Genomic DNA, 13,201 nt, shown 5'->3' with positions numbered 1-13,201 from the left:
TTCAGGGATAACTGCGCTGAGAATTAGAGCTAGTTTTACTTCAGATTGTTCTCAGAAAGAAGCTATGTCTCTGTGCTATTTATTAATAAAATATTAAAAAAATTGTACCTATATTAAATTTTCAACGATTAAAACTGTCGGGTAGGATAGTTGTATTAAATATCTTATTTTTTCTCCCATTTTTAGCTGTCATAATAATTCTAAAATAGAAAGACTGTAAACTTTTACTAAAAAAACAGTATCTACAAACTTCTCAAATTCTTCAAGCAGAAAATATGATTTCCTGGACCCATCATGGTATTTCCCTGATCCTCGCTTGTTCTTATTCTAGGCTCCATCTCTCCACCCGAAATTTCCAGTATTATCCTGAAGCTTCTTGAGCTCCCTGTTAAATAAAAAAAACACATTAGTCAGCTGTATACTGAGTGAACTTATAAAAAAAGACCCTTTTTTTCAAAAGACATATTTTCATAATGTTTAATTTGTATGATAATTGGACCAAGGGTAGTTAGATGTACCGCGTTAAGGACGTAGAGAAATTAATCGAAAAATAAATTAAATTCAATCAAGTTATGAAACTTCAACATAAAGAGACAATTAACTTAATAAGAAAAAAAATACATTACAGATTATGCAAAACTGAATAGTCTCTTGATTTTATTGTTTCAAAGCAGACGACCTTCATCAGATTTTAAAAGGGAATCAAAGTAACTAAGGAAAGAATGTTGCGAACAATTCAAAAATTAATAAGAATATTAATTATGAATAGTAAAGCACAAAAATTAATATAATTGATAGAAATTTTATAAAATAAAATGGGTAAACTCAGTTTATTTGCATTAAACCTGGAAAAATGTCCCATCTTTTTTAAATGTTGCGAATGATTCATAAATAATAACTATGTAGAACCTTAATTATCAGCAAAATTGTTTTTAAGAGAGGATCTAATTATTTTAAGGTATCCCAGATGTATGCCCTAACACAGGGGTCGGCAACCTATTTTAAGTAGAGAGCCATTACTCCTTAAATAATTTTAATAAATCTTACCAAGAGCCGCAAGGATGATAGTGTAAATAACTCTGTAGATCATTTGTATTCACAAATTATTATTTTATGATATTTAATAACATTAAAATGCTTTAAAACTGTCCGGTAAGACAGTGGTAAAAGGGTTGATCGTCAAAAACTGCACGAAAAAGCGCAACGTTGAAAAACACCCAACTTTGACTATTTTATACATTTATTTTCACATATTGTAAAGTAAATAAGCAAATAAATAATAACTAAACCTGTGTTTGAATGAAAATGGTGGCAGTCCTATACATTACGTACTGTATTTTAATATAATTCTATTCAATTTCAAACCTATCACATTTAAAATTCTTTTTGAAAAAAAATCTTTACTTTAATAAATGAAATTTTAATTTGTTTTAATAAAATTGAAATATACAATTTATTTTGGACAGGCTGAAGAGCCACACAATTTGGATAAAAGAGCCGCATGCGGCTCGCGAGCCGCGGGTTGCCGACCCCTGCCCTAACACAATGCTTTGCAACTTCTACTGCTAATTTTGCGGCATATTCTGAAGTTCGTGAGATTGAATGTGTTTCTGGTAAAAAAAAAATAAAATAAAAAAATACTTTTCCTCATTTAAAGGGGCATAAAATTAAATCAGAACGTTATATTCAACATCGATATAATAATATTCAATTGAACAGGCTATTCGATTTGTAAACATACTGAAAACGAGATGCCTGCAAATTGAAAAATGCGTTTATAATAAATGGACGGCAGCGGCTAGGTTCACTCGGTTTAGAACTTGGAATATCTAGGCTTCGTGATCGTAAATTATTTAACTATGGATTCAAGATTGGCGAGGAATCGGTCAAATAAAAAAAACAACTCGTCTTTTTGCCAACGTATTGACGAATATATTGTCTTCTTCAGGGCCTGGATATTACAAATACAAAAATACCAACAATTTAAAGAATCAGTAACATAGAAAATCAGTAAAAAAAACAGTAATATAAAAATAAAATAAAAAAGTAAAATGCAATAAATTCTTTATAATTATTGAAACTTACGTGGCTAAGCGGGTTGGTTGAATTACAGGATCTAAGAGCCAGAACTGGAGAACAGGTACATACGTGTATATACAGATATGCCGGGACTTACTCGGAAATTTTGGTAATAACAATAAAGAGATGGGACAGATACAATAGACTAATAACAATGTTCAATTTGACAAAAGAGAACATAAAATAGATATTGGTAAATTTCTATTAATACAAAAACGTTAAAGACAAACATAGGAAAACCAAACTACCCCTTATGAGCTAAATACCATAAGAACCAAATGATTAGAAGTAAATTTAAAAAACACAGCAATAATTATGTACAGAAGTTAGAGATCTTTTTATTTTTTAATGATAAAATTGTAGCAATTGGCTAAATTAGACGTCTAGAACCGTTTACATTTTCAATTGGAGTCGGAAGATTACAAATCGGCACCTTGCCTTTTGGACAAGCCGATAAGCATATCACATTCCGATTGCGGATTACTACTCTAAACGAACGTCTGACTAATGATATTGTACTACACTTATTCTCAATAAATATAATATTAGTTCAGTAAAAATCTATTTAAACAGTATCATCTAAAAGTTTATAAAAGGTTTTTACTTCCATCATCTAAACATCTGTTATCTATTTATTTAATACGAATAATGTAATCTAAATTCAAACACAGCTTTTACTTACGTCAACGTATCTACTATCTGCATCTTTTTATCTAAAACCGATTTATAAACATTGGCATACTCTCCATCTTTCGATTTAAATTTCGATTTGGGTAAGCGACACTATTTGCAGAGCGATCTCTCTTTCTATGAACTGCGTTGGATTATAAAGGCACGGGTGCTTCAAAATTAATTTTTGGCAAACTCCCTTATTTGCCAAATTTCATTGCAGTATATTCTAAAACTTGAAACCAGAATAAAAAGCAGTAACTTTCCAGAGAGGAGATGATTGATGATGATTAAATGGTAAAGCTGGGAGGTTATTGCAGAAAAATTGCAAAGATGCCTATATAACTGTATTTGCTCGTAATAATTTCAAATTATTTTACTCTGTATTATTTATAATTTATTGTTGTAATTATTATTAATAATTTTACATCATCTAAATTTCATATAATTTAATCGAAACTGTTTTTAGAGTTTATTCTGATTTTCTTTGTTTTATTGTTCAGTGATTAATTAATTCTTATTCATTGCACTCTGCACATGGCTGTTAAGATCTATTATTGATTTTGTAGAGAAATGAGCTCACTAATAGTGTGATTAGATTTCAATCTACTAATTGACGTAATAGCTCTTTTATGCACAGTCTACCATTTGAACCATGGTTGTTTGGGTAATTCGGGCATTCGGACTTATAAAATGCACCTTTGTTGTCGTTATTGTAATCAATTGCCATTGCTGCAAGGCTTGCTACATAATTTTATCTCATGTAAGTAACAAATAATTATAATCTTCTATTTCGCCATTGTTGGTGGCCTCCTTTGCTAACTTTTCTACCATTCGTAGGTTCTTACGCTGCAGAGTCCCTCACTATCCAATCAAAAACTAATATCTCTTCGAATAATTCTCTTCGAGAGCGGCTCAAAAGCTGTACACGACCTCTACGACGATGCCAGGTAGTGTGATTGCATAAATTTGATAATTTTTGCAGAGGATACTGATTGTCTCGAATAATGATGTAATTCTTATCAACTAGCGTTGGAGTACACAGAAATGTTCTTAGAATAGCAATCAATTCGGTTGTGTAAATAGGATTAATACATCTTACAGTATAATAATTAATATGCAGTAATTACAGCGCAGATCGTATACAGCACTACCCACTGGGTTATTGATTTTGGTACCGTCTACCGTCTGGGTAGTGGGTGGAGACAAAAATCTTCGAAAACTGTCCATCTCCACCATAGTGGTACCGTCTACCGAATGCAGTGCTAATGTTTATTTCATTTAATAAGAGATATTTCAAGCTGAGCACCGAAGTTTATTACCAAAGTACACCTTATTCTTAACCAAACCATTCACTTTACAGGATAAACTCTCTTTTTTAACCAGTACTTATGCGAGAGAAGTTTAGTTAGTGTTATACTGTCACATTTTATTGTAGATTTTCAAATCGCAATTTAAAATTTTTAAAACATACCGATCGGACAATAATTCCAAATCAAGAGAAGTAAATCCTCATGTGCCACATCTAGAGGTATACGTACTCTTAAAAAGAAACAGAAGCAAGACTTAAACACTTGTTTAGCAAAACCACAGAAAGCGCATAAAGCTAATTTTTTCTAGCCTGGCCAAAGTAACCTCTCAAAGTCAAGGTCAATAAAAGTTATATGAGTAGTAAGTATTAATTTGTAGAAGTGCCAATTTAGCTAAAGATGATGGATGAACAATTTTGTCGAAAAGAATTAAAGAAATCCAGCGTTTGATCATTCAATAAGTAATTACCAGCAGTTTTTTTAACTTCTTTTCTGTTTCTCTTACTTTTAATTCAATTTCTTCTTCAAATTACTGCTTTGCATTAAGACTCTTCTCATAATGTTTATAAAAATAAATCCTTTGTTTAATACAATGTATGTTAAATCTGTAAAGGTTTTCTATATAATTAGCATTCTTTCTATTATTTTCATTTGACGTCAGTCGCTTGTCTAAACACAAGTTATTCAAATTTATGTGTCTTTCTATTCATGAATAAAGGCTTGCTGTCTGAGATGTTCTACTTCTGTTTCATAGCTACTAAAAAACATTTATTCTCTCTTATTTTATTTGTTTATAGTTAAAATTTGCAATAAAATTATCCAATTTAAGATCATTATGAGGGAATGTTGACTTTTCTTTGAAGGTCCATTCTTAATTCAGACTAATGACTTGTAGACTAATTATTTAATAAAATATTTCCATTTGTAACCCTTACAAAGACGCCTAATTCAGTGCACTTTGGAGCCTCTTGAATTCAGGAAAAATAATAATTTTAAAAAAATAAGAGACATGAGAAACTTACGAGTAAAAAACCGGTACCAAAACTAAAAATCTCTTTTTGATTAGTAATATCCATATGGAGACGGGACGACCACCATGTGGTTAGGTTAGTTCGAAAATAAATTAAACTCGAAGTTTAAATTCACAAACAATTTATTGAACGTCCATTGATGATTAACATTATTAAAATTATTAATGGGATGGATGGGCTTGATGTTCAGTTCACAACTTCTCAAATCTCGGAATAAAATTGGATATGGCTACCCTCATTTCTTGTTCGCCGTTAATTTTCGAGCGATATTTACTTTTTATTACCGCGACCGCCGAAAACCCAGCTTCGCACCAATAGGATGTTGCAAATGGAATTAATATTCGTAGAGCTTTACCACTAAGCAACGGATATCCCTTTTTTACTGATACCCAAAAATCAGAAAGTTCCATGCAACCAAATTTTAACTTTAAAATATTATCGCAAAACAAGTCAATAAGAGATTCTTCTTCTAAAGAAGTAAATTTTGTTGGAGCCTTGGCTCTAAATGGGTCTTGAATCCATGTAAATTTACCATTATCTGCTTCAAAGTATTTTTCGAACTTTCGAGAGTTGGAAATTCAAAGAAAATTGCCTAATTGTTTAATTGAATATTTCGCGGCGTTTCGGGGAGCCACGGCGCACACTGGTCTAGAGGTTCTGCTCTTCTGAAAGCAGACTTCTTTAAGTATTATATGCGAAGCTCATCATCTTCTACAAATGGAGAAATGGAGAGGTTTCACCTTTGAGTTGATATTGATTTATTGGATAAACGATTAAGTTACAGTAAACAAGTTTTTCTATCGTTAAGTGTCATTTAGTCTTCACTTCTTCCAACCATTGACATGACTTATAAGCAGGGCCGGATTTCCCTATAGGCTAACTAGGCTTCAGCCTAGGTCCTCAAGATCAAGAGGGGCCTACATTCAAATTGTTAGCAAAATTAAAATTGCACTTTTCTAAAAACAGTACCAATAACAAAATGTTTCATTTAACATATTGATATACATATATCACAGTAGGGATGTATTTTATCATGTAATTTACAAACTTAAAAATGGGAGGTGAAAGGGCCTCATAAGTAGAATAGCCTAGGGCCTCTTTTCATCTAAATCCAGCCCTGCTTACAAGGTCCTTCCAGTCTTTACTGTGGCTAAGAAGAGTACCGCCTTTAGTGATGGCCCCGTTTTTTGTGAAATGATTGAAAATTGGTGACTAGAAGGTGGTTCCGGGAAACTGTTATAGAAATAGGGTGACATAAGTTCCTCACTAAACTTTAACTGTGGCTGATTCAACGCACATACTATTAAGGGGTGTCTGAAAAAAGAAAAAAATTACTCATTTATTTGGAATAAGCAAATAAATAAGTTGGTCGTTGATTTTGATTAGGCTATCTTTTCTACAGAACCTAGATTGCTGATATATATGCTGTAAATGTTGTGTTGATACAGATTTTGTAATGCCAAAAAAATTATCTACAACTAAAGCTGTTTTGTTTACAAATATGCAGCAGCTTTATCAGAGTTTGTTTTTTCTATAATAACTAGACTATTTATTCAGCAAAAGTCCGACAATTATGTTTCTCTAGTTCCGTCAAAATTACGGTCAAGGATATGAAATTAAGTGGAACACTTATTACAACCACTCCTTCTTCTAAGTATAATTCCCTAAATAATAATTATGTGCCAATTATAATAAAATAAATAATTATTGCAGCAAAAAAAAAAAAAATCGATATTTTCATGGCCACATCAATACCATTATCACTTAATAAACGATAATTACTAGTTAAGCGTTTCAAAAGAAAAAATAATTGCTTTTCTGAGTCTTTTATTTAAACATTTATTTATTTGTTTATTAATATTACAAATAAAGAAGGCGTAGATTCTGTAAAATAATTTAAAGCACTTTAATACAGACAGACCTCTCGTTGCAAGTGTTGCAGATTGGCTAAATTTTTTTTTAATAAAAATATTAGTTCTATGAACTTTAAATTATTAGATGGTCGCTATGGCTACGTGTGACTCATTGTCCTTTATTTCTTCAAGGTTTTTAATGCAATAATATAAAAAAAAAAACAACTCTTTTATCTTTCTCTTTTTGTGAGTGTATGTGTGTGTGTCAGATCGTTTAACAGACTCTTTTCTCTCACATTGTTACTCCTTCTCCTCTCTTTGCTTATATATACTCGTATACATGCGCGCGCAAGAGGAAAGAATCAGCTGTCGTTCGAATTGTAATAAAACACATATACAGGGTGTCCCAAGCTATATGGATAACGACTTTTTCTCGGAAACTAAGATAGCTAGAAAAAAACTAAAAAATACGTGTTCCGTTAGTTTTTTGATAGAAATCCAAATTTACTTTGTAAATTTTTTTCGGTGCTTCCAGAAGCGAGATATAGGCACCAACTTCATTTTTTTCAAATGAGAAGGTGCGGTTTTTATTTCAGAAATAGATTCCTCTATTTTTTTAAAGAAAAATTTACTTGAACGGTTTTTTTCTGTGAGTGATATTTTAGAAGTTATGAATGAAAACATGATTCTTATAAGAAATGTCAAAATGATAATATTATAATGGTTTTTTGATAGAATAAGAAGAAAAGTACTATTTTATTATAAATTTTACTCCTCATTAATATTACTAATCATGCTCGAAATGGCCTCCACCATTAGAGATGCATAGACATGCTCTTTCCTGCCAATTGTCCCTTACTGCCAAAGAAATAGATTCGGCTTTAACCGACTTACAGGTATCTATTATTCTCTGCTTTAGTTCATCTACAGATGCCATCCCGGCTTGATTCTGATACACCTAGATTTAGAAATGCTTTTAGGTAAGCAGAAATAAGGAAAGAAAGAAAAAAGTTATGAATAATCACCTTGTTTTTCAGGTATCCTTAAAGGAAATAGTCCATAGGTGTCAAATCCGGTGAACGAGGTGGCCACTGAATCGCCCCCCGAGTTGATATAACACGCCAATCAAATAGCCTGTCGAGATATCTCTTTACATGCCTGATGGTGTTATATCAACTCGGGGGGCGATTCAGTGGCCACCTCGTTCACCGGATTTGACACCTATGGACTATTTCCTTTGAGGATACCTGAAAAACAAGGTGATTATTCGTAACGTTTTTCTTTCTTTCCTTATTTCTGCTTACCTAGAAGCATTTCTAAATCTAGGTGCATCAGAATCAAGCCGGGTTGGCATCTGTAGATGAACTAAAGCAGAGAATAATAGATGCCCGTAACTCGGTTAAAGCCGAATCTATTTCTTTGGCAGTAAGGGAAAATTGGCAGGAAAGAGCATGTCTATGCATCTCTAATGGTGGAGGCCAGTTCGAGCATGATCTATAATATTAATGAGGAGTAAAATTTATAATAAAATAGTACTTTTCTTCTTATTCTATCAAAAAACCGTTATAATATTATCATTTTGACATTTCTTATAAGAATCATGTTTTCATTCATAACTTCTGAAATATCGCTCACAGAAAAAATCCGTCCAAGTAAATTTTTCTTTAAAAAAATAGAGGAATCTATTTCTGAAATAAAAACCGCACCTTCCCATTTGAAAAAATAAAGTTGGTGCCTGTATCTCGCTTCTGGAAGCACCGAAAAAAATTTACAAATTAAATTTGGATTCCTAACAAAAAACTAAGGGATCACGTATTTTTTAGTTTTTTTCTAGCTATCTTAGTTTCCGAGAAAAAGTCGTTATCCATATAGCTTGGGACACCCTGTATATTTAACATCGAAATATTATTTGCAAAAAAACAAGTAACTAGGTACCAGCGATCAGCTGTCTAAAAGATTATTGGTTCGTCCATCTCACTATTCGACAGAATTAACTGACTTTTTTAAAGTCAAATTTCGGTATTCTAGTTGAAAAGTATTAATATTTAGCAAAATTCATCTGATGAACGGCAAACATATAGTTAAACACACTTAAACTCATTTAAATCAAAATTTATTTTTAAGGTTAGAGCAACTGAAAATGAAACATTCATTGGAAACATTTACCAAACATGAATAAAATATTATTAGAAGACCATGGTTTTTTATTTGCCATTATTTATTTATCACTATGATAGATTCAAAAACCGATGAACAATATTTTATCGCTATTTGAATATTTTTTAAAATATGTAGCCGAATTCCGAAATTGAAGCTGAGTTAATGTGGATTTTTTGTTTTGTTTAACTTTAAGGAACTTAAAAATCAAGTAGAAAATATCCAAATAGTACAATTCCTTAAATTGTTTTAATCTGCTTGATAATTTTCTACGCGATGTTTAAAAATCACCAAAATTATCTGGATTATTTAAAAAAACCAAACCGAAATGTGTGTTATTCTAAAAACACAAAGACGTTGTACGTAATTTCTATTTCACAAAGAATGCAGTAATTAGAAAAAAAAAAGAAAAAAAGCGATAATACTTTTAAAAAAATAATTATTTCAGAGCCGATAAAGATTGAGAAAGCGACAGTGCTCTCTCTCTAGGTTATGGTTTGAAATGGTCTTGGTTTGAACCAAGTCCAAGTATCTCGGCCAACTAACTAGCAAGATATGATTTGACACTTACATGTTCGATCCCCGGAATAAGTTTAAATTTAAAGATGTTCGCGCCCTCTTGCTGGTGAATCGTCCAAGCCAAGAAGGTTGGCAGAACTGTGGTTAGTGATGGAGAGGGGTTCTACCCAAACATTGTGCGCGTCTGTTTTCCACGTGGTAAGGGCCTAAATAACTTAGGTGGTCCATGCAGGCTATTTTTCCAGTCTGCTAGCAATGTTTTCTATATTAAGTCCACCAGCCATTTTCACAAAGGGTCAGTGACTGCAAAATGTTGCGTGCCAGTCTGTGTATAAATTATAAAGAGAATGAAACAGTACGTTTTAATAATTATGTTTTAGGTCTAGACCCTTTATTGTATGTATGTATAGGGGCACTATTTATATTTTGAGCCTATTAATAAAAGAACAGTAATTTGTCATTGAAAATGACTTTATTGTTTTTCAAAATATTCTCCTTTATGATCTATACTCTTCTGCATGCGTTCGAACCACTTGTCAAAGCATTTTTTCCATTCCGCTTGAGACACCTCCAAAACATGGTTTTTGAATGCATCAACGGCTTCTTCTGCCGACGAAAATCGTTGTCCACGTAATTTATTCTTGACGTTCGGTAACAAAAAGAAGTCATTTGATGCCAAATCAGAACTGTACGGCGGATGACCCATTAATTCGATTTTTTGAGCGCTCAAATAGTCGGTTGTTAGACGAGATGTGTGACAGCTGGCATTGTCTTAATGAAGAATGATCCGACGGCGCTTGTTTGTTTTCCTTATTTCATCGAAGACTTCCGTCAAACAAATGGTTGTGTACCATTCAGAATTGACCGTTCTACGTTCCTCTAAAGGCACTGTTGCCACATGACTAGTTTTTCCGAAAAAACAGGCGACCATTTGTTTCGAAGTGCTTCGAGCGCGAACAACTTTTGTCGAATTTGGTTCATCTTGAATCACCCATACAGTCAACTGCTGTTTAGTTTCCGGCTCATACGCATATATCCATGATTCGTCACCTGTTACAAATCTTATACACGTCTTTTGAAGCACCGCCATTGTATTTCTTAAGCATTTGTTTGCTCCAATCGACACGAGCATCTTTTTGAGATTTTGTCAGATTATGTGGGATCCAACGAGAATAAACCTTTTTCACGGCTAAATGCTCATGCAATATTTTATATATGCTGGTGGAACTAATGCCTAAGGTTGCCTCAATCTCACAGTATGTCACGTGACAATCTTGCATTATTACTTTTTGCACAGCATCAATGTTTTCTGACACAACAGCTGATTCTGAACGACCTTCAAGACTTTCGTCGGTGAGCGAACGACGACCACGATTGAATTCGTTATACCAGCGTTTCACAGTGGCAAAGGATGGGGCTTTATAGCCAAAAGTGGAAGTAAGCACTCCTGTCTTGATAATCCACGTCGAAAGTCGTAATAAATCTTTGCCCGAAAATTTTTACGAGTTAATTCCATTTTTTCGCTGAGACACAATTTTCAAGTGACGGTAAACACAAATCGCGTTCAAATAACAAAACGTTCTGAAGAAGGTTATGGTCAAAAATGTCAAACTTTCAAGTGGAAACGTCAGATAGCACCTGACAACACTCAGTGTTGCCAAGGCTCAAAATATAAGTAGTGCCCCTCGTACTTCTGTACTAATTGTAAATAAAAAATTATTTTGTTTGTCTAAAACTATCGGAGAACTTCTGAGTGTTAATTGGCTTCCACCTCTTTAAACATCCCTATTTTTTTTTTTTTTAACTTTCAGCTCTTCCAATTCAATTTATTAATATCCTCTCTTAGGATTTTGCATTTTATTATATAATTCCTTCATTAAAGAGAAATGCATACATTCAAATCTTTTTATATTCAAATTATAAGGAATGTACATCAAATTCCTCCTCCCTCTTAGAAGTGAAATCAATTCAGGGAATTTTGCCAACTAAGGTTCGAGTTTTAAAAATTTCCAGAAATGCAAAGGTCACTTAATGCGGTTTAGTGGTTTTTATAAGTGAACGGAACTGTTTTCTGATATCATTTAGCATATATTGTTGGCAACTGTATTTGACCTTCACATATCTGTTACACTTTTCTTCAATCTGGAAATCTGGTGTGACCACCCACGAATTTTTCTTGGAATCCCACGTATGACTATATTTTATTTGTTAGAAAAAAATTGTTTATAGTAAAGTAAGGACTTCCGCCCCACAACACCTAATTGGTAGTTGGACGTTAAGCCCCGCCTGAAAAATAGGCGATTACTTTACAATCTGATACAATAAGGTGACCATCTTTTTTTTCCCAAATGCTACAAGCAAAAAATATAAAATTGGTATTTGGGGTTATAAAGAATAATGATGTAGTAACGTTGTATTATTCACAAAATGGAATTCATTAAATTTATTTTGAAAGATTAAACAACGTTTTAATAAGGTCAAATGATATCAAAATAACAATTATAGTGTTCAATCCACAAAAACTTGTTTATCTATTTGGATAGTTAAAATGCAAACTATTATTTCAGATAATGTATATATATGAGAATGCGATTTGAATTAGCATTCATCTAGTTTCTTTTAATTTGTGAGGATTATCTGCAGAATATCGGTTGGAAGGGAATTTGTCAGGAAAACGAATGGTGATTTCTAACTGGCAGCTAGCTAAGAGGTGTGACTATTAAATAACGAGACTGATGCTGCTACAGAAGAACTATGCATCCGCCAAATCCTAACGACCGACAGCTGTGCAGCGTAAAGCCTTTCTCTTTCGATTGCAGCGTCTCACGTGTTTGTAGAGGAATCTGTCTGACCGGAACCGTCGTTTGTGAAGAGCTGTTAATTTCGTTTTGCCGAAAACATGATACTACACATTGTAGTAGAGCAACGAATTGTCGTGAAATTTCACATGAAACTGGGTAAAACCGCTACTGAAACTTATCTTTTACTAAAAGAAGTTTATGGCGATGAATGTTAATACCGTGCGCGAGTTTTTGAGTGGTTCAAGCGTTTCCAAGATGGCCGAGAATACGTCGGAGATGATGACCGCCCGGGTCGCCCTTCCACGTCCAAAACGGATGAAAATATCGATTATAATTAATCAACATTACCACCGTGTGCTGCTTGCTCAACTCCGTGAAAGAGTAAGGAAAAAAAACGACCCGATTTGTAGAAGAACAAGTCACGGGGTTCTCCATCAAAAAAACGCGCCAGCTCCCACTGCATTGTCCGTCAAGACGTTTCTAAACCAAGTACAACATCCCAGTTTTAGGCCATCCGCCTTATTCGCCTGACCTGACCCCCATATGACTTTTATCTGTTCCCCAAAGTCAAATCTGTATTAAAAGGAACACGATTTCAGTCCGTTGAAGCTGTGAAAGAAAAAGCGGCACGCGTCATGCAGGAGCTCACAGAAAAAGACTTCCAGCACTGTTTCGAACAATGGTAAATTCGCATGGAGCGTTGTAGGGATAGGGGAGGGGTGTATATTGAAGGTGATAATAACTAAATATGTATAAATTTAAAATAAAATGTTTTACAGCAA

General features: G+C 33.3%; 2 protein-coding genes across 8 annotated transcripts in view; one reads left to right on the top strand and one right to left on the bottom strand.

Moving 5' to 3' along the window:
- The window catches only part of MFS17 (Major Facilitator Superfamily Transporter 17), a 74,398-nt gene that overhangs the window by 17,829 nt on the left and 43,368 nt on the right, over nucleotides 1–13,201 (bottom strand). For 3 of the 5 annotated variants that reach the window (XM_074136650.1, XM_074136651.1, XM_074136649.1), the window contains one exon: nucleotides 251–385. In XM_074136650.1, the coding sequence (XP_073992751.1) occupies nucleotides 251–338 (88 nt within the window). In that variant the 5' untranslated portion in view covers nucleotides 339–385. Of the gene's footprint in view, nucleotides 1–250; nucleotides 386–2,085; nucleotides 2,558–2,761; nucleotides 3,062–13,201 lie in introns of those variants that run through there. The other 2 variants (XM_074136652.1, XM_074136653.1) reach the window with 2 other exon arrangements.
- LOC141458539 (venom allergen 3-like) overlaps nucleotides 3,391–13,201 on the top strand; it is a 48,201-nt gene continuing 38,390 nt past the window's right edge. For 2 of the 3 annotated variants that reach the window (XM_074136656.1, XM_074136659.1), the window contains exons 1-2: nucleotides 3,401–3,511; nucleotides 3,589–3,698. In XM_074136656.1, the coding sequence (XP_073992757.1) occupies nucleotides 3,442–3,511; nucleotides 3,589–3,698 (180 nt within the window). In that variant the 5' untranslated portion in view covers nucleotides 3,401–3,441. Of the gene's footprint in view, nucleotides 3,512–3,588; nucleotides 3,699–13,201 lie in introns of all 3 variants that reach the window. The other variant, XM_074136658.1, reaches the window with a different exon arrangement.

Source organism: Rhodnius prolixus, unplaced genomic scaffold, assembly GCF_049639745.1.
Source record: "Rhodnius prolixus isolate KJV_2025 unplaced genomic scaffold, Rpr scaffold_5, whole genome shotgun sequence".
Lineage (NCBI taxonomy): Eukaryota > Metazoa > Arthropoda > Insecta > Hemiptera > Reduviidae > Rhodnius > Rhodnius prolixus.
This window is presented reverse-complemented; position numbering and strand designations above follow the sequence as displayed.